This window comes from Dryobates pubescens, chromosome 30 (assembly GCF_014839835.1).
Source record: "Dryobates pubescens isolate bDryPub1 chromosome 30, bDryPub1.pri, whole genome shotgun sequence".
NCBI classification, from domain to species: domain Eukaryota; kingdom Metazoa; phylum Chordata; class Aves; order Piciformes; family Picidae; genus Dryobates; species Dryobates pubescens.
In genome coordinates this window covers 10,160,635-10,183,478 of record NC_071641.1, presented here as the reverse complement: position 1 = coordinate 10,183,478, position 22,844 = coordinate 10,160,635, and the positions used below count along the sequence as shown (strand labels likewise).

Genomic DNA, 22,844 nt, shown 5'->3' with positions numbered 1-22,844 from the left:
AGTGTCTCTCCAGCACCTGGGGGGGTTGGTTAGTGACCCCAAACACAGGGCATGCACCTTCTGTTCATGCAATGAGCATCTCCTCCCAGACCCAGACCCTCACATCCCCTCCCCAAAGGCTCTGAGGATGAAACACAAAGCAGTCACCCATTACTCACTGCCTCCAGCTCACTTTTTCCCCTCTGTAACTGAAGGTCCTGGGGCCAGTTCTGTGCTCCCCAGCTCAAGAAGGACAAAGAACTGCTGGAGAGAGTCCAGCACAGGGCCCCAGAGCTACTGAGGGCACTGGAACAGCTCTCAGCTGAGGAGAGGCTGAGCCCTGGGGCTGGGTAGCCTGGAGAGGAGGAGGCTGAGCCCTGGGGCTGGGTAGCCTGGAGAGGAGGAGGCTGAGCCCTGGGGCTGGGTAGCCTGGAGAGGAGGAGGCTGAGCCCTGGGGTTGGGTAGCCTGGAGAGGAGGAGGCTGAGCCCTGGGGCTGGGTAGCCTGGAGAGGAGGAGGCTGAGCCCTGGGGCTGGGTAGCCTGGAGAGGAGGAGGCTGAGCCCTGGGGCTGGGTAGCCTGGAGAGGAGGAGGCTGAGCCCTGGGGTTGGGTAGCCTGGAGAGGAGGAGGCTGAGCCCTGGGGCTGGGTAGCCTCAGAGGAGGAGGCTGAGCCCTGGGGCTGGGTAGCCTGGAGAGGAGGAGGCTGAGCCCTGGGGCTGGGTAGCCTGGAGAGGAGGAGGCTGAGCCCTGGGGCTGGGTAGCCTCAGAGGAGGAGGCTGAGCCCTGGGGCTGGGTAGCCTGGAGAGGAGGAGGCTGAGGGGGATCTGCTCAGTGCCTACAGATCTCTCAGGGGTGGCTGTCAGGAGGCTGGGGCCAGGCTCTGCTCAGTGGTGCCCAGGGACAGCACAAGAGGTGCTGGGCATAAACTGGAAGATAGGAAGCTCCCTCTGAACATGAGGAGGAACTTCTTGACATGGAAGGTGGCAGAGCCCTGGAGCAGGCTGCCCAGAGGGGTGGTGGAGTCTCCTTGTCTGGAGCCTTTCCAGCCCCACCTGGATGTGTTCTGTGTGCCCTGCCCTGGGAGATCCTAGGGCAGGGGGGTTGGGCTGGATGATCTCCAGAGGCCCCTTCCAGCCCCCACTACTCTGTGAGTCATTACCAGAGGTTAAGCAGGCTGTCTCAGCCAGCCACCCCTCCACCTCCTGACTCATTAATACCATTCTGAGGATTCACACTGCAAATCAAAGATCCACTTCCCCCAGGCCAGGCAAAAAGGGGACAACACAGCAGAGCCACTGGGGAACTACCTGCCAGGGCTTCAGGCTGCTGTGCTGCCAGTGCCCCGTGGCTGTGCTTTGCACAGGGGTGAGCCTCATCACTCAGCACAGGTCCCCAAACAGCCAGGGCCACTGCTGCACCTGGGCTTAAAGGGTGCCCAGATGAATATTGTCTTAAGTTTTGGTGCTGGAGCCAGGGCAGAGCAGGGCAAGGAAGCTGGGAAGGGCCTGCAGCAGAAATCTGCTGAGGAGAGGCTGAAGGAGCTGGGGATGGTTAGTGTGGAGCAGAGGAGGCTGAGGGGAGAGCTCCCTGCTCTCTGCAGCTCCCTGAGAGGAGGTGGTGGAGAGGTTGCTGCTGCTCTCTTCTCACAGGTGATGAACAAGAGGCAATGGCCTCAGGCTGCAGCAGGGCAGGCTCAGACTGGGCACCAGGCAAAGGCTTTTCCCAGCAAGAGTGGTCAGAGCCTGGCAGAGGCTGCCCAGGGAGGTGGTGGAGTCCCCAAGCCTGGAGGTGTTTCAGGGTGGTTTGGCTGTGGTGCTTGGGGCTGTGGGTTAGGGGTGACCCTTGCAGGGTAGGGTCAGTGGTTGGGGTTGGTGACCCTGAGGGGCTTTGCCAGCCTGGAGAAGAGAAGGATCAGAGGTGACCTCATTGCTCTCTACAACTACCTGAAAGGTGGTTGTAGACAGGAAGGGATTGGTCTCTTCTCCCAGGCAACCAGCACCAGAACAAGAGGACACAGTCTCAAGCTGTGCCAGGGAAGGTTTAGACTGGAAGTGAGGAGAAAGTTCTTCCCTGAGCGAGTCGTTCGTCATTGGGATGTGCTGCCCAGGGAGGTGGTGGAGTCACCATCCCTGGAGGTGTTGAAGAGGAGATTGGATGTGGCACTTGGTGCCATGGTCTAGTTGTGAGGTCTGTTGGGACAGGTTGGACTTGATGATCCTTGGGGTCTCTTCCAACCTTAGTTATACTGTGTGATACTGTGTGATACTGTGTGAATGTGTCTGTGGTTCTGTACTGCTGAATCACACTGCTTGCTTCTTCCCTGTCCAGCCCCAGGAGGGCCTTTGGTAAATCCCTGAGCACTGCAGAGAGCTGGACTCACTTTGCAGCCTGTGACTGGCACTGCTGCAGAAACACAGAGCCTAGCCCTGCTTGGCTTCACACCCTGCCTCCAGAAAACCTCAAGCCTTCAAGTGTTACTTTCCGTGTCTACAGCTCACAAAGGGGAGAAAATAGCAAGTGCAGCTCCAGAGCTCAGCAAACCTGCACTTAACCCCAACACAAAGGGCTTCACATTGGGCAAAGTCTCCCAGGAGCACAGCAGAGACTCTTGGGCCTGCCCCTGTGCACACATTTCACCCCCAGCCCTCAGTTCAGATCTGGGCTGAGCATGCACAGAGGGGAAGCTCTTGGGAAGTGCTGCTGAAGCCACAGCTCCTCTCCAAAGGCTGTGAGAGATGGGGCAAGCACTCATACAATCATAGAATCAACCAGGCTGGAAAAGACCTCAGAGATCATCCAGTCCAACCTGTCACCCAGCACCGCCTGACAACTAAGCCATGGCACCAAGGGCCTCATCCAGGACACCTCCAGGCATGGGGACTCCACCACCTCCCTGGGCAGCACATCCCAGTGGCCAATCTCTCTGTCTGGGAAGAACTTCTTTCTAACATCCAGCCTAAACCTCCCCTGGCACAGCTGGAGACTGTGTCCTCTTGTTCTGGTGCTGGGTGCCTGGGAGAAGAGACCAACCCCCACCTGGCTACAGCCTCCCTGCAGGGAGTTGCAGAGAGCAAGAAGGTCTCCCCTGAGCCTCCTCTTCTGCAGGCTAAGCAACCCCAGCTCCCTCAGCCTCTCCTCACAGGGCTGTGCCCCAGACCCCTCCCCAGCCTCCTTGCCCTTCTCTGGACACATTCAAAGAGTCAAGGATGTCTCTTTCTTTGTCCTGGGGCTGGCTCTGGCTGCCTTGGAGATTGAGTGAGGGCTCACAGGATTGCCCCTAAGGCCATGCACACCACTTCTCCTCCTGCTCCAGAAGCAAACCTGCTTCCTGTCCTGCTTTGCCTCCTCTTCACTTGAGCTTCATTGCTAGGACTTGGCTCTCAGTGTGGTAGCTTGCAGTTGGCCTTTGCTGTCTGAGGCCATCCCACCCCCTTCAAGTGGCTCATCCTCTACCTGAGATGCCTGGAGATAGGACAGGGACCTAGGAAACAGGGAAGAAAGGTTCTCCACTTGGATCCCAGTGCTTGAAGGGGGAAGGCCACCACGGGGAGGGTTTGTCTGCAAGGCTCTCACTGCTGTGAAGTGCAGCAGGGCTCTTGTGCAACACTTCAGATGAAGGCCAGCAGCTGACAGAATCCTGGAAGCACAGAATTGTCAGGATGGAAGGGAGCTCAAGGCTCAGCCAGTGCCAACCCCTGCCATGGGCAGGGACACCTCACACTGCAGCAGGTTGCTCACAGCCACCTCCAGCCTGGCTGCAAACACCTCCAGGCAGGAGGCTTCCACCACCTCCCTGGGCAACCTGGGCCAGGCTCTCACCACCCTCCTGGGGAACAACTTCTTCCTCACAGCCAATCTCAAGCTCCCCACTTCTACTTTTGCTCCATCCCCCCCAGTCCTATCCCTCCCTCACACCCTCAGAAGTCCCTCCCCAGCTTGCTTGGAGCTCTCTGAACTTGGGGCTGCTGCCCCCAACTCTTCCCCATGGCTCTTCAAACATAACTCTGCTGCTGAAGTGCAGATGTTCTTCTGGGCTGGAGCCATGCTGGAAAGGCTTCACAGGGCTGTGCTCCAGACCCCTCCCCAGCCTTGTGCTCCAGACCCCTCCCCAGCCTTGTGCTCCAGACCTCTCCCCAGCCTCATTGCCCTTCTCTGGACATGTTCAAGTGTCTCAATGTCCTTCTTAAACTGAGTCTCTGAGCACTGCCACACTGCATGCATCCAGCACTGGTGAATAGCCACTCTCCTCAAGCCTAAAGGTGCTGTGGTGGCTTGGAAATTCCCCCCCCCGCCAGCAGTACCTTTGCCAGAGCAACTCAGCTGGAAGCAAATGGAGCTGTATTTCCAAGCAGAACTCCAATCTGCAATGGAATGCCCTGAAGCTGTACAAAATACACAGGCCTGACAATACTGGCAGGCATTTACAACTCTTGAAGAGCACCAGGAGCCACCTGGCAAAGACCAGGGGAGCTGCAACAGCTTCTCCCTTCCCTGCCTCCTTCCCTACCCCCCTGTACACAAAAGGGACAAGAGACAGAGCAGAGCAGTTGTTGTTAAGAGCAGTCACAAACAAAGCAGTGCAGCCAAGGTCAAGCAGAAGCCAGATAGTCTCTCCCAGAGGGAAGAGAGAAAGAGAGACTGTTTTGTACCACTGGTTTCAGTCTTTCTTCCCCTGTGGGACTCTTCAGAACTATCATTTATTCTCCTTGCTACACCCAGTGCTGATTTAGTTCCAGTTCACTACTTTCTGTTCAAGAGCTGTGAAAAGTTTTAGCCCAAAACTCTCCCAGGTGCTCCTCAAGCTCATGGCACCAGCCCAATGGCTGTGCCTCTGCCAGGGTGACAGTGGTGTGACTCTGGGGGTGCTCATGGCTGTGAGTGCAGCTCACCAGCAAAGTCCTCTCTCCACAAAAACTGCCACCAAAAACAGGTGAAATGAAGCATTTGGGGAGCAGGAGGTGCTGGCTGGGGAGCAGCAGAGGCTGACAGCCCTCAGGCTGTGCTGCCAGCCAGCCAGACCTGGGCAGGCTGCAGAGCTGGGCAGAGGCAACCTCCTGGGGGGCACCAAGGGCAAGGGTAGGGTCCTGCCCCTGGGGAGGAACAACCTCCTGCAGCAGGACAGGGGAGGGGAGACCTGCTGGGAAGCAGCTCCAGGGAGCAGCACCTGGGAGTGCTGGGGGCCAACAAGTTGCCCAGGAGCCAGCAAGGTGCCCTGGTGACCAGGAAGGCCAAGGCTATGCTGGGGGCACCAAGAGGAGTGTGGGCAGCAGGTCCCAGGTTTCTTAACACAGGTGATGAAGGTGGCAACAAGGAGAGATGATCTACTGGGCCTCATACTCATGAAGAAGCAAGAGGAGGTGAGGGATGTGGAGGCTGGGGCAGCCCTGACTGCAGTGAGCATGAGATGGTGGAGTTCAGGACCCTGAGAGGAAGGAGCTGGAGATAAAAGCTGCATCACAGGCCTGGCATCTTCTGATCCCATGGGATAGCCTTGGAGAGAAGAGGGGTTCAGAAGAGGAGCAGATAACCAAGCTGAGGTGGAAGGAGGCTTGCAGGGAGCAGCAATCCTTTCCTAGCAGCCCCAAGTACAAATCAAGTGCAGCAGGAAGGGGAGGTGACCCAGGAGGGCTCTGGGAACGCTGATCATGCAGGGGAAGGGGAGAGAGAGCCAAAGCCCATGTGGAGTGGCATCTGACAAGGGACATGAAGGCTGACCATGAGGCTGACCTCAGGAACCTCAAGCTCCTCAGAGCACAGGGGGAGTCCCTTAGTAGAAGAGAATCAGAGCAGGGAACAGTAACCTGGGCACCAGCCCATGGAAGCAATGAGCTGGACCCAGGGGGGCTGAGGGAGCTGGCTGGGGTCATTGTGATGTGAGGAACAAGTTCTGCACCAGGAGGCTCCTGGAACACTGCAGCAGGTTGCCCAGGGAGAGGGTTGAGGCCCCAGCCCTGGAGATAGAGTTGATGAAGCAGTATCAGGGCAGGGTGGCTGTGCTGGCAGATGCAGAGCAGACACAAGTAGCTGCATGGAACTGAAGAGGGCATGGGTCTGGTTTGGATCACTGACAACATTCCCAGAACATCTGGGGCCTACAAAAAGGATGGAGAGAGACTGTTTGCAAAGGCCTGCAGGGACAGGGACAATGGCTGTGGAGGATGTCCCTGCTGAGTGCAGAGGGGCAGGAGAGGGGATTCTGCCCCTTGGCTCTGCTCTGCTCTGCTCAGACCTCACCTCCAATCCTGCCTCCAGTTCTGGTGTCCCCAGCAGGAGAAGGACACAGAGCTGCTGGAGAGAGCCCAGAGGAGGCCACAAAGATGTTCCAAGGCTGGAGCAGCTCTGAGCACAGGCTGAGGGAGCTGGGGGTGTGCAGCCTGGAGAAGAGAAGGCTCCAGGGGGACCTCAGAGCTGCCTGCCAGGACCTGCAGGGATCCTGCAGGAAGGCTGCAGAGTCTTTGCCTGAGACAAGGCAAGGGGGAATGGTCTGAAGCTGAGGCAGAGCAGGGTCAGAGTGGAGCTGAGGAAGAAGTTCTTCAGTAGGAGGCTGGGGAGACACTGGCAGAGGCTGCCCAGGGAGGCTGTGGCTGCCTCCTGCCTGGAGCTGTTGAAGGCCAGGCTGGATGAGGCCTTGGGCAGCCTGGGCTGGTGGGAGGTGTCCCTGCCTAGGGCAGGGGGTTGGAACTGGATGATCTTTGAGGTCCCTTCCAACCCAACCCATTCTGTGACTCTGTGACATGGTTCAGCACCAGACTTTGTAGTTCAGTAATGGTTGGAGCTGATCTTAGAGGTTTCTTCCAACCCCAAGGATTCTGTGACTGAGTGCTGAGGAGCTCTGCTTGCTCAGCCTGTCTCCAGCATCCAACAATGGAGCACAGCTTTCCAGGGCTTTCAGGGGAAGCTGCCTGCAGGAAACTCACTGCTAAATGCTTCTTAGTGGTTGACATCCTAATTTTAACCTCTGGGCATTTTTAGGACCACTTGAAAAACAAAATGAACAAAAAAGACCAAAACCCAAGAGACCAAACAGTCCACATAAGGACTTCCTCCCCCTCCTCCTTGTGCTACTTCAAAAGTCCTCCTGAGACTCAGGGATTTCTTTGTTTTTAAATCACCTTTGAACTTCTTGTCCTGGAAGCATTCAATCACACCACAGCCTTGGGCCTGGCCATGCAAGAAAGCCTCTAGGGAAGGAAGGGGCCGTGGATTCCCATGGGAAACCCCAGCCTCCAGGACAAACACTTCACCAGGACTGCACCACAGGAGAGCTGGGTTGGCTGTTAGAGCAAACTGCTTCAGGCTGCCCCAGCTCTGAGCAGCCTGGGCTAGTGTGAGCTGTCCCTGCCCATGGCAGGGGGGTTGGAGCTGGATGATCCCTGAGGTCCATTCCAGCCCTGACAATTCTGTGACTCTCTGAATCCCTATTCCTGGAGGTGTTTCACAGCCACAGAGATGTGGTGCTGAGGGCCATGGCTTGGTGGAGACCAGAAATTCTTTGCTCATGCTACTGAAGGGTTTACAAAGAGCTCCTCTGTGTTTTTCAAGGAGCAGCCTCCTCCTTTAAGAAACAATATTCCATGTGTGTAGATTTCAGCACAGAGGTCTGGGATGCTTCCAAAGCTGCCATCTACACGGTCCTCAGCTAAAAGCTGAAGGCTGAACCTCTCTCATACAGCTTGGAGTGATTCCCACACATCCTGTTCCTGGCTTCCATTGCTCAGCTGCCCTCTGGGGCTGCTCTCCTGCAGGCTCTCAGCCCCAGGGCTCTCAGCCTTTGCTCCTGCCAGAGCTGCTCCAGGCCCCTCAGCAGCTTTGCAGCCTGCCCTGGACTCTCTCCAGCACTTCCCTGCCTCTGGAACTGGGGAGCCCAGAACTGGAGCCAGTAATTCAGATGTGGCCTGGCTAGGATGGAGCAGAAGGGGAGAAGAGCCTCACTTGCCCTGCTGCCCACACTCCTCTTGGTGCCCCCAGCATAGCCTTGGCCTTCCTGGCCACCAGGGCACCTTGCTGGCTCCTGGGGAACTTGTTGGCCCCCAGCACTCCCAGGTGCTGCTCCCTGGAGCTGCTTCCCAGCAGGTCTCCCCTCCCCTGTCCTGCTGCAGGAGGTTGTTCCTCCCCAGGGGCAGGACCCTACCCTTGCCCTTGGTGCCCTCCAGGAGGTTCCCTCTGCCCAGCTCTGCAGCCTGCCCAGGTCTGGCTGTGTGCAGGCAGCTGGGGGAGGCTCCACTCTGTCCCTTCATCCAGGTCACTGCTGAAGACAGTGAACAAGACTGGGCCCAGTCCTGAGCCCTGGAGAATCACACCAAAAGGTACAAACAGCAGCTTTTACTGTTGACTGAGCTAAAAATCTCCTCCCAGAAGCTTTGGCTCCCCAGCCAGCACCTCCTGCTCCCCAGCCAGCACCTCCTGCTCCCCAGCCAGCACCTCCTGCTCCCCAGCCAGCACCTCCTGCCCCCCAAATGCTTCATTTCACCTTTTTTTGGTGGCAGTTTTTGTGGAGAGAGGACTTTGCTGGTGAGCTGCACTCACAGCCATGAGCACCCCCAGAGTCACACCACTGTCACCCTGGCAGAGGCACAGCACCTCTGTACCACCACCCCCAAAGCTGCCACAATCAGAGCACCACAGAAGTGTGCAAAAGCCCTCTGAGCTCATCCAATCCAACCAGCAACCCAAGCCCCCCATGGCCACTGAACCATGGCCCCAAGTGCCACATCCACACCTTTCTGGAACAGCAGCAGGGATGGGGACCTCAGCACCTCCCTGGGCAGCCTGCCCCCATGCCTGGCCAAGTGATCCTCCTGCCTAAGCAGTTTCTGCTTTCCTCCCCATCATCTATGCAGAAAAGAGGGGGCTGAAAGTCAACCCTGACTTAATCAGTCCTGCTGACTGCTGCTGCACACAGGCTTGGCTTTTCCTGCCCCTCCAGAAGAAGGCTTTCTCCTGCTCACCCCCGCCCCACGCACGCCTTCAGCTGCCACAGGCAGCACATTGTTTGGCTGTAGCTGGGCAGCAGCCCTGGCACTCAGCAGGAGGCAGCAGAGTGCCCCCAGAAGCAGAGAGCTGTGTGCTCAGAACTTGTGGGGAGCAGCCGCCGGGGGCCGGACGCTGCTCTGGCACAGCTGGGGGCAGCGGCGCCCGCGGGTGCCCGCCAGGCATGGCAGCGCCTGCAGACACCCAGGTGCCCGCAGGAGCCTTGCGCCCCCCAGGGCAGCAGCTGCCCAGGAGCAAACCTCGTACAGAGGACCCAGCGCCTCCGGGGCGGGAAGCGCAGAAACGGCTCAGGACCACACCTCGGAGCCCCGCCCAGCCTCGGCAGCACCGCAGCACCTCCCGGCCCGGCAAAACGCTGCCAGCCCGGCCGGGGGCTCCCCAGCAGGGCACCGCTGCTCCCTCCGCCCGGCCGGGCACCCCAGCAGGGCACCGCTGCTCCCTCCGCCCGGGCGGGCACCCCAGCAGGGCACCGCTGCTCCCTCCGCCCGGCCGGGTGCTCCCCAGCAGGGCACCGCTGCTCCCTCCGCCCGGCCAGGTGCTCCCCAGCAGGGCACCGCTGCTCCCTCCGCCCGGCCGGGGGCTCCCCAGCAGGGCACCGCTGCTCCCTCCGCCCGGCCGGGTGCTCCCCAGCAGGGCACCGCTGCTCCCTCCGCCCGGCCGGGTGCTCCCCAGCAGGGCACCGCTGCTCCCTCCGCCCAGCCAGCTCCCCAGCAGGGCACCGCTGCTCCCTCCGCCTGGCCGGGTCCCCAGCAGGGCACCGCTGCTCCCTCCGCCCGGCCGGGTGCTCCCCAGCAGGGCACCGCTGCTCCCTCTGCCTGGCCGGGTCCCCAGCAGGGCGCCACTGCTCCCTCCGGCCGGGTGCTCCCCAGCAGGGCACCGCTGCTCCCTCCGCCCGGCCGGGTCCCCAGCAGGGCGCCGCTGCTCCCTCCGGCCGGGTGCTCCCCAGCAGGGCACCGCTGCTCCCTCCGCCCGGCCGGGTGCTCCCCAGCAGGGCACCGCTGCTCCCTCCGCCTGGCCGGGTCCCCAGCAGGGCACCGCTGCTCCCTCCGCCCGGCCGGGTGCTCCCCAGCAGGGCACCGCTGCTCCCTCCGGCCGGGTGCTCCCCAGCAGGGCACCGCTGCTCCCTCCGCCCGGCCGGGTGCTCCCCAGCAGGGCACCGCTGCTCCCTCCGCCCGGTCGGGTGCTCCCCAGCAGGGCACCGCTGCTCCCTCCGCCCGGGCGGGCACCCCAGCAGGGCACCGCTGCTGCCTCCGGCCGGGTGCTCCCCAGCAGGGCACCGCTGCTCCCTCCGCCCGGCCGGGTGCTCCCCAGCAGGGCACCGCTGCTCCCTCCGCCCGGCCGGGTGCTCCCCAGCAGGGCACCGCTGCTCCCTCCGCCCGGCCGGGTGCTCCCCAGCAGGGCACCGCTGCTCCCTCCGCCCGGTCGGGGGCTCCCCAGCAGGGCACCGCTGCTCCCTCCGCCCGGCCGGGTCCCCAGCAGGGCACCGCTGCTCCCTCCGCCCGGCCGGGTCCCCAGCAGGGCACCGCTGCTGCCTCCGCCCGGCCGGGTCCCCAGCAGGGCACCGCTGCTCCCTCCGCCCGGCCGGGTCCCCAGCAGGGCACCGCTGCTGCCTCCGCCCGGCTGGGTCCCCAGCAGGGCACCGCTGCTCCCTCCGCCCGGCCGGGTCCCCAGCAGGGCACCGCTGCTCCCTCCGCCTGGCCGGGTCCCCAGCAGGGCACCGCTGCTCCCTCCGCCCGGCTGGGTCCCCAGCAGGGCACCGCTGCTCCCTCCGCCCGGCCGGGTCCCCAGCAGGGCACCGCTGCTCCCTCCGCCCGGCCGGGTCCCCAGCAGGGCACCGCTGCTCCCTCCGCCTGGCCGGGTCCCCAGCAGGGCACCGCTGCTCCCTCCGCCCGGCTGGGTCCCCAGCAGGGCACCGCTGCTCCCTCCGCCCGGCCGGGTCCCCAGCAGGGCACCGCTGCTCCCTCCGGCCGGGTGCTCCCCAGCAGGGCACCGCTGCTCCCTCCGCCCGGCCGGGTCCCCAGCAGGGCACCGCTGCTCCCTCCGCCCGGCCGGGTGCTCCCCAGCAGGGCACCGCTGCTCCCTCCGCCCGGCCGGGTCCCCAGCAGGGCACCGCTGCTCCCTCCGCCCGGCCGGGTCCCCAGCAGGGCACCGCTGCTCCCTCCGCCCGGCCGGGTCCCCAGCAGGGCACCGCTGCTCCCTCCGCCCGGCCGGGTGCTCCCCAGCAGGGCACCGCTGCTCCCTCCGCCCGGCCGGGTGCTCCCCAGCAGGGCACCGCTGCTCCCTCCGCCCGGCCGGGTCCCCAGCAGGGCACCGCTGCTCCCTCCGCCTGGCCGGGTCCCCAGCAGGGCACCGCTGCTCCCTCCGCCCGGCCGGGTCCCCAGCAGGGCACCGCTGCTCCCTCCGCCCGGCCGGGTGCTCCCCAGCAGGGCACCGCTGCTCCCTCCGCCCGGCCGGGTCCCCAGCAGGGCACCGCTGCTCCCTCCGCCCGGCCGGGTGCTCCCCAGCAGGGCACCGCTGCTGCCTCCGCCCGGCCGGGGGCTCCCCAGCAGGGCACCGCTGCTGCCTCCGCCCAGCCGGGGGCTCCCCAGCAGGGCACCGCTGCTCCCTCCGCCCGGCTGGGTCCCCAGCAGGGCACCGCTGCTCCCTCCGCCCGGCTGGGTCCCCAGCAGGGCACCGCTGCTCCCTCCGCCTGGCCGGGTCCCCAGCAGGGCACCGCTGCTCCCTCCGCCCGGCTGGGTCCCCAGCAGGGCACCGCTGCTCCCTCCGCCCGGCCGGGTCCCCAGCAGGGCACCGCTGCTCCCTCCGGCCGGGTGCTCCCCAGCAGGGCACCGCTGCTCCCTCCGCCCGGCCGGGTCCCCAGCAGGGCACCGCTGCTCCCTCCGCCCGGCCGGGTCCCCAGCAGGGCACCGCTGCTCCCTCCGCCCGGCCGGGTCCCCAGCAGGGCACCGCTGCTCCCTCCGCCCGGCCGGGTGCTCCCCAGCAGGGCACCGCTGCTGCCTCCGCCCAGCCGGGGGCTCCCCAGCAGGGCACCGCTGCTGCCTCCGCCCAGCCGGGGGCTCCCCAGCAGGGCACCGCTGCTCCCTCCGCCCGGCCGGGGGCTCCCCAGCAGGGCACCGCTGCTCCCTCCGCCCGGCCGGGTCCCCAGCAGGGCACCGCTGCTCCCTCCGGCCGGCTGGGTCCCCAGCAGGGCACCGCTGCTCCCTCCGCCCGGCTGGGTGCTCCCCAGCAGGGCACCGCTGCTCCCTCCGCCCGGCCAGGTGCTCCCCAGCAGGGCGCCGCTGCTCCCTCCGGCCGGGTGCTCCCCAGCAGGGCACCGCTGCTCCCTCCGCCCAGCTGGGCACCCCAGGCAGGGCACCGCTGCTCCCTCTGCCTGGCAGGCTCCTGCCCAGCCGCCTGCTGCAGCAGCTGCAATGCCAGCAGCAGCAAAGGCAAAGCCAAGGAGGCTGCAGCAGGGCCTGCTGCGGTGTGAGCTGCAGGAGAACAAAGCCTTCCTCTGATGCCAGCCCCCCGGGCACCAACTGGGCCCCAGGGAGCTCTTCCCAACCCACAGAGCAGGCGGCCAGGGCCCAGGGGAGCACACAGCTCCTGGGCTTGGAAAAGCTCTCTGAGATCAGTGAGTCCAAGCTGCAACGCAGCCCCACCACGGCCATCATCAACCCAACCTGCAACCCAAGCCCACCATGGCCACTAAACCGTGTCCCCAGGTGCCATGGCCACACATTTCTGGAACACATCCCAGGGCTGGGGACTCCACCACCTCCCTGGCAGCCTGTGCCAGTGCCTGACCATCTGCCCCAGTTGTGCTTGACTGCAGTTCCCAAAAGAGTCCAGAAGAGGTTGGAGACAGCACACACAAGTTCAAGATCGCTCTCATAGCAGTGCCCAGGCTCTCCCCGCTGCTCAGCTCAGCTGAGGAGCAGCAGCTGCAGCCCTGACTTTCAGGATGACCAAATGAGAGCTTCCTGTGGCGTGGGTGTGTGGATGGCTGACAGGCTGGGTAGCCAGGCCCAAAGAGTGGTGGGGAGTAGTTAATTGAGGTTGGTGGCTGGTCACCACTGCTGCTCCCCAGGGCTCAGTGCTGGGACCTGTTCTGTTCAACATCTTTATCAATGATCTGGGTGAGGGCACTGAGGTGCCCTCAGGTGCAGATGACTCCAGTTTGGGTGGCATCATTCACCTGCCTGAGGGTAGCGAGGCTCTGCAGAGGGACCTGGGCAGGCTGCAGCCATGGGATGAGGCCAATGGGATGAGGTGCAACAAGGCCAAGTGCTGAGTGCTGCACCTGGGTCACAGCAACCCCAGCAAGGCTCCAGGCTGGGGGCAGAGGGGCTGGGAAGTGGCCAGCAGGAAAGGCCCTGGGGGTGCTGGGTGGCAGCAGCTGGAGAGGAGCCAGCAGTGGCCAGGGGGGCAAGAAGGGCAGCAGCAGCCTGGCCTGCAGCAGCAATGGTGTGGGCAGCAGGGGCAGGGCAGGGCTTGTGCCCTGGGCTGGGCACTGGGGAGGCCACAGCTTGAGTGCTGCCTTCAGCTCTGGGCCCTCCCTGCCAGAAGGAGCTTGAGGGCTGGAGCAGGGCCAGAGAAGGGCAAGAGAGCTGGGGAAGGGTCTGGAGCAGAGGGCTGGGGAGGAGCAGCTGAGGGAGCTGGGGGTGTGGAGTGTGGAGCAGAGGAGGCTGAGGGAGACCTCCTTGCTCTCTGCAGCTGCTGAGAGGAGGCTGCAGCCAGCTGGGGGCTGGGCTCTGCTCCCAAGGAAAAAGTGACAGAAGGAGAGGAAATGGCCCTAAATTGCCCCAGGGGAGGTTTAGGTTGGAGATCAGAAGAAACTTCTTCCCTTTTCTGGGCTCCCAGCCACTGGCCCAGGTTGCCCAGGGAGGTGGCTGAATCCCCATCCCTGGAGGTGTTTCCCAGAGGCAGAGCTGTGGTGCTGAGGGCCATGGCTTAGCCCCAGCCTGGGCAGAGCTAGAAACTGGATGCTCTGAAAGGGCTTTCCCAACCCAAAGCGTTCTGTGATGTTATAGAGCTCCTGGTTTAATACAACAAAGTCAGCTGTGGTGTTGAGGAGTGGGAGAAAAAAAATGGGTTAAAGTTGCCTGAAGGGTTTCTGAGTAAGGAGTGAGAATTCTGAAGGCTGTCAGCTCATCCAGCCCAACCCCCTGCACTCAGCAGGGACATCCTCCACTGGATCAGGATCCCAGAGCCCTGGCCAGCCTCCCCTGGAATAGCTCCAGGCATGGAGCCTCAACCACCTCCCTGGGCAACCTGTTGCAGTGTTCCAGCAGCCTCCTGGGGCACAACTTGTTCCTCACATCCAGTCTCAACCTCTCTTCTCCATCTTAAAGCTCCTGTCCCTTGCCCTGTCCCTGCAGGCCTACTGGAACAGTCTCTCTGCAGCCTTCTTGTAGCCCCTTGAGGTACTGGCAGGCAGCTCTAAAGGTCTGCCTGGAGCCTTCTCTTCTCCAGGCTGAAAGGAACTTGTGTCAGATCTCTGCAATGAAGATGCAGGCAGCAACTGCATATAATAATGAGAGGTTAAAAAGCAGCTGGCTGGGAGGGGAAAAGAAAGGCAGAGCATCAGCAAGCAGCACCTAAGAAGCTTGCAGCAGCCAAGCCTCTGTGAAGCCTGCAGATTTAGCTTCAGCCCTGAGCCCAGCAGCTGCTTGCAGACTGTTTCCTCGTGGTCTGCAGATACTTCTCAGGTGAGCTTCAGCATTCTGGGCAGCGAGTAAACCACCGAGCAATGCTTCCTGCCTGTGGAGGCTGGGGAGCCCCTGGGTCTCAGGCTCTGGAGGGGGGCTGCTGCTCCTTTCCCATCTGGATTTACTTGCTTATTGCTTTGACTGCAATGGTGGCAGAGGCTGCAAAGGCTGCAGCTCAGCCTGCCCTACCCAGCAGCCAAGCCAGCCCCAGGGTGGGGCTATGGCAGCTGGCAGCAGAGGGAGAGAAGCTGCAGCAGCGTTGCCATGGGAGCCCAGGCTGCCTCGCGAGGGAAGGGCTCAGCAGATGGCACAGGGGAAAAACAAACCCCAGACAGCTCAAAAGGATCCCAGCAAGGCTTAGGCTTTCAAATCCAATTTGGTACCAGCTCCTGGCTCAAGAGGGACAGGAAACAATATTGATCTGCAGGCCAGGCTGGCTACCTGTAAATGCACAGCCAGGCTGCTCTCCCTGCCAGCAGGCCCCAGCTACTCCTTCCACTGCCTTCTGCTAAATTTAGCCCCAGCAGGCTCACAGAGGACCATCACAGGCCTGCCAGAGGCAGCAAAGAGGGGCAGGGTTTTCTTCCTGCCTCCTATACACAGCAGCAGCTACCTCCCAGCAAGGCAGAGGAGCTCAGGAGAGAGCAGCAGAGGGATGCAGCAGCCTGAGTGTACTCACACAGCCATTGTGCAGCTCACCAAAGGCACAGCCTTGGGATGGAGCCTGCTGAGCCTCTCCACACTGCAGACAGTCCTGTAGCTACAAAGCTGCAGGGGCAGCACAGGAGCTGAGCCTACCACACACTTACCCAGGCTTTGCTTGTCACCCCACTCACAGAGTCACAGAATCCTTTCATTCCAAAAAGCCCTCTCAGCTCATCCACTCCAACCAGTCTCTGTCTCTGCCCAGGCTGGGGCTAAGCCATGGCCCTCAGCACCACAGCTCTGCCTCTGGGAAACACCTCCAGGGATGGGGATTCAGCCACCTCCCTGGGCTGCCTGGGCCAGTGGCTGGGAGCCCAGAAAAGGGAAGAAGTTTCTTCTGATCTCCAACCTAAACCTCCTCTAGGGCAACTTGAGGCCATTTCCTCTCCTATCACCTGAGACTAGCCCAACCCCCAGCTGGCTGCAGCCTCCTCTCAGCAGCTGCAGAGAGCAAGGAGGTCTCCCTCAGCCTCCTCTGCTCCACACTCCACACCCCCAGCTCCCTCAGCTGCTCCTCCCCAGCCCTCTGCTCCAGACCCTTCCCCAGCTCTCTTGCCCTTCTCTGGCCCTGCTCCAGCCCTCAAGCTCCTTCTGGCAGGGAGGGCCCAGAGCTGAAGCCAGCACTCAAGCTGTGGCCTCCCCAGTGCCCAGCCCAGGGCACAAGCCCTGCCCTGCCCCTGCTGCCCACACCATTGCTGCTGCAGGCCAGGCTGCTGCTGCCCTTCTTGCCCACCTGGGCACATGTTGGTTTAGTCCAGCATGGATCTTCAAACATCTCCTGCTCTGAGTCTTTCTTCTCTACACAAAACCCATGGAGCACTTCAATGTTTGATTTCTTTTTCCTCCTCTTTTAGAGCTGCCAATTCCTTCCTCAACTGTCAAACCAGCTCTGATTCAAAGGACATTACTCCACCTCCACCCTCCCCCACCTCCCAGAGCCACCCACCAGCCCAACACCAGCATCTCCAGGGAGATGTGGTCCTTCTCCCTGCACCAGCAAGCAGAGCACCTCTCTGGAGCAAAGGCAATGTTACCCTGTAAGAAGCCTTCACCCTCTGAGAGGCCCTGGTGGCATCCTTGGTGCACAGTACCAAGTTTCAGCTCTACCCAAAGATGAGGTCATGCTGCAAATGGAGCTTGCAGGGGTGGAGCAAAAGGAGAAGTGGGGAGCTTGAGATTGGCTGTGAGGAAGAAGTTGTTCCCCAGGAGGGTGGTGAGAGCCTGGCCCAGGTTGCCCAGGGAGGTGGTGGAAGCCTCCTGCCTGGAGGTGTTTGCAGCCAGGCTGGAGGTGGCTGTGAGCAACCTGCTGCAGTGTGAGGTGTCCCTGCCCATGGCAGGGGTTGGCACTGGCTGAGCCTTGAGCTCCCTTCCATCCTGACAATTCTGTGCTTCCAGGATTCTGTCAGCTGCTGGCCTTCATCTGAAGTGAGAAGTGTTGCACAAGAGCCCTGCTGCACTTCACAGCAGTGAAAGCCTTGCAGACAAACCCTCCCCGTGGTGGCCTTCCCCCTTCAAGCACTGGGATCCAAGTGGAGAACCTTTCTTCCCTGTTTCCTAGGTCCCTGTCCTATCTCCAGGCATCTCAGGTAGAGGATGAGCCACTTGAAGGGGGTGGGATGGCCTCAGACAGCAAAGGCCAACTGCAAGCTACCACACTGAGAGCCAAGTCCTAGCAATGAAGCTCAAGTGAAGAGGAGGCAAAGCAGGACAGGAAGCAGGTTTGCTCCTGGAGCAGGAGGAGAAGTGGTGTGCATGGCCTTAGGGGCAATCCTGTGAGCCCTCACTCAATCTCCAAGGCAGCCAGAGCCAGCCCCAGGACAAAGAAAGAGACATCCTTGGCTGTGGCCTCCTCTGGCCCTGCTCCAACAGGTCCCTGGCTGTGCTGAGGGCTCCAGAGCTGCCCCAGCACTGCAGGGGGGTCTGAGCAGAGCACAGCAGAAGGGCAGAATCCCCTCCCTCCAGCTGCTGGTTTTGGTGGATGCAGCTCCTGTGCAGCTGGAAAAGGCTGGGTGGGAGGTCAGAAGGGGATTCAGGCAGGAGCTGAGCAGAAGGCCCAGAGGGTCTCCCAGAGAGTGAAGGCAGAAGCTGTAGCAGCTGGTGGGTGCTGCTGCAAAGGCTGCTCTGCAGTGCAGGAGGTGAGCATATGCAGAGCTTCATGTGCCAGGCCAGCAGCAAGCTCAGACTCAGGCATTGCTAGCAGCAAAGCCATGGCTTAACCAGTCAAGGCCACCATGAACCCATATCCCCTCATTGCCAGCCAGCCACAGCTATGAAGCCCTCCAAAGGTGTACCAAACAACCCCCAGCCTCCAGTCACCTCCTCCCCTTGGCATTTCACAAGGGGCTGGAGCTGGGCTGGTGCTGGGGGGGGTTAGTATCTGCTCCAGCCAAGTGTTGCCCATCTCATGGGGCAGCCTGAGGGCTCCAGAGCCTTGTAGCCCCAGGTGGAGTTGCATTTCCCTGCCTGCTGTGTCTCTACACAGGCAGCTTCGGCACAAGCACTGTCACACGGCAGGGCGTGGGCTCCATCCAGCTACATCTGGTGGCCCTCAGCAGCCTGACAGCACCAAGCTTCAACACCAGCCAGGAGGAGGCACAGCCCAGGAGCTGCAGACACTGTGCCCTCTGCTTCAAACTGCCACTGTCAGACTGTCCTTAGCCAGCCAGCTACCTGAGCTTCGCTCTCTGAGCTGCCAGGAGCAGAAACAGGACTGCAAACAGCAAAGTCCTCCTTGGAAGCCTCTCGAGTTTCAGAGACAAGAGAGTGCAGCAAGCAGCTCCAGCCAGTGGCAGGCTGGAGGAGGAAGGGATTTATGGAACAGAAGGCTTCCTGGGTTACTTTCAGGCTCAGGTGCTCTGAAGCCAATGTCCTTCCTTGGGGCAAAAGAAAATATCCTTCTACCAAGGAGGGAAAAAACCACCCCTGAGGAGACAGCAGCAGCTTAACTCTGCACTGGATCGGGGCTCTGGGTGTCAGCCAGGAGGCATCCATGTGCTTGGGACCCCAGGAGTTTGCAACACACCTTGCCAGCAACTGAGACAAAGCACAGAAAGGCAGAATGGGGTTGGCTTGGAAGGGACCTTAAGGAGCACCCAGTTCCAACCCCCTGCCAGGGGCAGGGACACCTCCCACCAGTCCAGCTTGCTCAAGGCTTCATCCAGCCTGGCCTGCAACACCTCCAGGCAGGAGGCAGCCACAGCCTCCCTGGGCAGCCTGTGCCAGGCTCTCCCCACCCTCACTCTCAACAATTTCTTCCTCCTCTCCACTCTCAATCTCTCCTCTCCCAGCTCAAAGCCATTGTCCCTGGGCCTGGCACTCCCAGCCCTTGTCCAAAGTCCCTCCCCAGCTCTCCTGGAGCCCTTCAGGTACTGCAAGGCTGCTCTGACATCTCCCTGCAGCCTATTCCAGGATTGTAAACATCTCAGGGCTCTTTCAGTGGCCCTCTGCTAAGATTGTCCACTGAGTGCTGCAGGTAGAGGGCTGTGTACAGCCCCTCCAGCAGGCAGTGCCAGGCTGGTAGGGGCAGTGCCAGGCTGGCAGGGGCAGTGCCTAAGCTAAGAGTCAAGGGAAAGAACCAGCAGATCCTCTAGGAAGCTCTGAAATTCCAACCTCCCTGAAGCAAACCTGCCACCCCTTTTTTTCCCAGCTGTCAGAAGACACAGTGCCCACAGCTGCAGGCCAATAGGCCAGAGGACACAAACACATCCCAGGGGAGGAGCACTGAGTGCTGCCAGCGCTGCCCACTGCCCCGGCATCCACACAGCACCATCATTAACTCAAAGCAAAAGGGACACCTGGCCCTGCAAGCCACAGGGCAGAACCTGCCCCAGTTCAGGTCACATCTGACAGCAGTCAGAGTAAAGACAGTGTTGAAGGGAGAGCCCAAAACACAGGGGCTTAGAAGTGCAGAATTCATGGACTTACCCAAACCTGCTTTGCTGCCCAGGGCCCTGGACTCATCAGGGGAGAAGCTCAGGAGGAATGCAGGAGTTAGAGCTCAAGAGAGCTGCTGCTGGCTGCTCCTCACTCAGTTGAGAGTAACTGCTGAAAGAAACACAAAACCAATTAGCATTAATTACTGCCATGAATTACTTCTGAAGAAACAGAGATTGGAGACTGCTGCTAAAATATTCATTGAATCCCAGAATGGGCTGGTTTGGAAGGGACATTAAAGCTCATTCAGTGCCAGTCCCCTGCCATGGGCAGGGACACCTCGCACCAGCCCAGCTTGCTCAAGGCCTCATCCAGCCTGGCCTTCAACACCTCCAGGCAGGAGGCAGCCACAGCCTACCTGGGCAACCTCTGCCAGTCTCTCCCCACCCTCACTCTCAACAGTTTCTTCCTCCTCACCAGCTGGCAACGAGGAGACCCCAGTAGAACAGCACTACAGAGAGCCCCAGCATGGGGAGGGCTGGAAGGGACCTCTGGGCATCACCCAGCCCCAGCCCCTGCTCCAGCAGGGCACCCCCAGCAGCTTGCCCAGCAGCACAGTGCCCAGGGCGGGTTGGAAGCTCTCCACACCAGCAGACTCCACAACCTCTCTGGGCAGCCTGCTCCAGGCCTCCAGCAGCCTCACACCAAACAACTTTCTCCTCCTGCTCACATCCAACCTCCTGCCTGCCACTCTGTGCCCCTTGGCCTGGCCCTGGGCACCACTCAGCAGAGCCTGGCCCCAGCCTCTTGCCCCCCACAGCTCCTTTAGCTCGTGCTGAGCATTGCTCAGCTGCCCTCTGGGGCTGCTCTCCTGCAGGCTCTCAGCCCCAGGGCTCTCAGCCTTTGCTCCTGCCAGAGCTGCTCCAGGCCCCTCAGCAGCTTTGCAGCCTGCCCTGGACTCTCTCCAGCACTTCCCTGCCTCTGGAACTGGGGAGCCCAGAACTGGAGCCAGTAATTCAGATGTGGCCTGGCTAGGATGGAGCAGAAGGGGAGAAGAGCCTCACTAGCCCTGCTGCCCACACTCCTCTTGGTGCCCCCCAGCATAGCCTTGGCCTTCCTGGCCACCAGGGCACCTTGCTGGCTCCTGGGGAACTTGTTGGCCCCCAGCACTCCCAGGTGCTGCTCCCTGGAGCTGCTTCCCAGCAGGTCTCCCCTCCCCTGTCCTGCTGCAGGAGGTTGTTCCTCCCCAGAGGCAGGACCCTACCCTTGCCCTTGGTGACCTCAAGGAGGTTGCCTCTGCCCAGCTCTGCAGCCTGCCCAGGTCTGGCTGGCTGGCAGCACAGCCTGAGGGCTGTCAGCCTCTGCTGCCAGTGCTGTGCCAGCAGGCAGCTGGGGGAGGCTCCACTCTGTCCCTTCATCCAGGTTCTGTTTGCTGAAGCAGAACTGACTCCAAATCAGTGCCTGGGGGAAGCCAGCAGCCTGCACTTGGATGTTTGGGTTTCTTGGAGCCCTTTCTTGCTGGGTCTTGGACTTCAGCACATTCATTCTGGGGCTTCCTGCTGCATTTGTGTCTCATCTTCTACATAAATCCATCAAAGGGCTTCAAGGAAGGTGCAGGCAGGCAGCCCCTGAACACCCCCAGCCCAGCACTCCTCCCTTCCTCTGTGACAAGCTGGCAATCAAATGCCCTTTGAGCCCCTGGCAGAGATGCCTGGGAAGTGTTCTGCTGTCCTGGCCTCTAGTAGCAAGGAGCTGACTGACCCCAGGAACACCCAGCAGCAGTCTCCAAATAGGAGGAAGGCCTCGCTGCCATAGGGAAGGCCTCACTGCCATAGGGAAGGCCTCGCCGCCTCGGGGAAGGCCTCACTGCCTCGGGGAAGGCCTCGCTGCTGTAGGGAAGGCCTCGCTGCTGTAGGGAAGGCCTCGCCACCTCGGGGAAGGCCTCGCTGCTGTAGGGAAGGCCTCGCCGCCTCGGGGAAGGCCTCGCTGCTGTAGGGAAGGCCTCGCTGCTGTAGGGAAGGCCTCGCCGCCTCGGGGAAGGCCTCGCCGCCTCGGGGAAGGCCTCGCTGCTGTAGGGAAGGCCTCGCTGCTGTAGGGAAGGCCTCGCCGCCTCGGGGAAGGCCTCGCTGCTGTAGGGAAGGCCTCGCTGTTGTAGGGAAGGCCTCGCCGCCTCGGGGAAGGCCTCGCCGCCTCGGGGAAGGCCTCGCTGCTGTAGGGAAGGCCTCACTGCCTCGGGGAAGGCCTCACTGCCTCGGGGAAGGCCTCACCGCCTCGGGGAAGGCCTCGCTGCTGTAGGGAAGGCCTCGCCGCCTCGGGGAAGGCCTCGCTGCTGTAGGGAAGGCCTCGCTGCCTCGGGGAAGGCCTCGCCGCCTCGGGGAAGGCCTCGCTGCTGTAGGGAAGGCCTCGCCGCCTCGGGGAAGGCCTCGCTGCTGTAGGGAAGGCCTCGCCGCCTCGGGGAAGGCCTCGCCGCCTCGGGGAAGGCCTCGCTGCTGTAGGGAAGGCCTCGCTGCTGTAGGGAAGGCCTCGCCGCCTCGGGGAAGGCCTCGCCGCCTCGGGGAAGGCCTCGCTGCTGTAGGGAAGGCCTCGCTGCTGTAGGGAAGGCCTCGCCGCCTCGGGGAAGGCCTCACTGCTGTAGGGAAGGCCTCGCCGCCTCGGGGAAGGCCTCGCCGCCTCGGGGAAGGCCTCGCTGCTGTAGGGAAGGCCTCGCTGCTGTAGGGAAGGCCTCGCCGCCTCAGGGAAGGCCTCGCTGCTGTAGGGAAGGCCTCGCTGCTGTAGGGAAGGCCTCGCTGCTGTAGGGAAGGCCTCGCCGCCTCGGGGAAGGCCTCGCTGCCTCGGGGAAGGCCTCGCCGCCTCGGGGAAGGCCTCGCCGCCTCGGGGAAGGCCTCGCCGCCTCGGGGAAGGCCTCAGTGCCAGGAGCCACTGCAGTGGTCACTGGTGCCAGCAACCGCCTCCCATCCCCTGGGCACTCCCTTGTCTGCCAGGCCTTGTGAAGCCTCCAGAGCCATCCCTGTGCTGGCAGCTGCTGCCAGCAGGGCAGCTGCAGGCTCCAACCCACCCCTGTTCCAGGAAGGAAGGTTCCCCAAATCCCCAGGAGGTGGAGCAGCACTACTGCTGCCCAATGTAAACACATTTTTGACAAGCACATCATGACTCAGCACCAACTGCTGGGCACCACCAGCCCTCCCGAGGTGCTCCCTGCCAGCTGTGGCCTCTCCCTCTCTGCTCTGAAGCCTCACAGCCACCATGAGGTGCCAGAGACAGCAGTGAGCCACTGCCAAGACAGCAGAAGCTTCCTGTCCTCCCCAAGCAACACTGAGGGCACAACTGCAGGGCTGGGCACAGGTGGCACTTCCTGGGGCTTTGGTAATGCTCTGAGATCTCCTCAAGAAAAGGCCTGGAGCAGCAATGGTGTGGGCAGCAGGAGCACGGCAGGGATTCTGCCCCTCAAACGCAGCACTGGGTAGGCCACACCATGAGTCCCAGGTTCACTCTGGGGCCTCTCACTGCCCGAAGGAGCTTGAGGGCTGGAGCAGAGCCAGAGAAGGGCAAGAGAGCTGGGGAAGGGTCTGGAGCAGAGGGCTGGGGAGGAGCAGCTGAGGGAGCTGGG

General features: G+C 62.0%; 2 protein-coding genes across 4 annotated transcripts in view; both read right to left on the bottom strand.

The window, feature by feature from the left end:
• LOC128898689 (basic proline-rich protein-like) overlaps positions 1-22,844 on the bottom strand; it is a 77,284-nt gene that overhangs the window by 11,928 nt on the left and 42,512 nt on the right. The window contains exons 4-5 of the mRNA XM_054174621.1: positions 21,485-22,156; positions 21,105-21,443 (exon numbers count right to left, since the gene is read on the bottom strand). Coding sequence (XP_054030596.1) covers positions 21,105-21,443; positions 21,485-22,156 — 1,011 coding nt within the window. The remainder of the gene's footprint in view (positions 1-21,104; positions 21,444-21,484; positions 22,157-22,844) is intronic.
• Positions 1-22,844, bottom strand: part of SGMS1 (sphingomyelin synthase 1) — a 110,170-nt gene that overhangs the window by 62,893 nt on the left and 24,433 nt on the right. For all 3 annotated transcript variants that reach the window (XM_054174729.1, XM_054174730.1, XM_054174731.1), the window contains exon 2: positions 19,289-19,408. The gene's annotated coding sequence lies outside the window, so the exon portion shown is untranslated. The remainder of the gene's footprint in view (positions 1-19,288; positions 19,409-22,844) is intronic.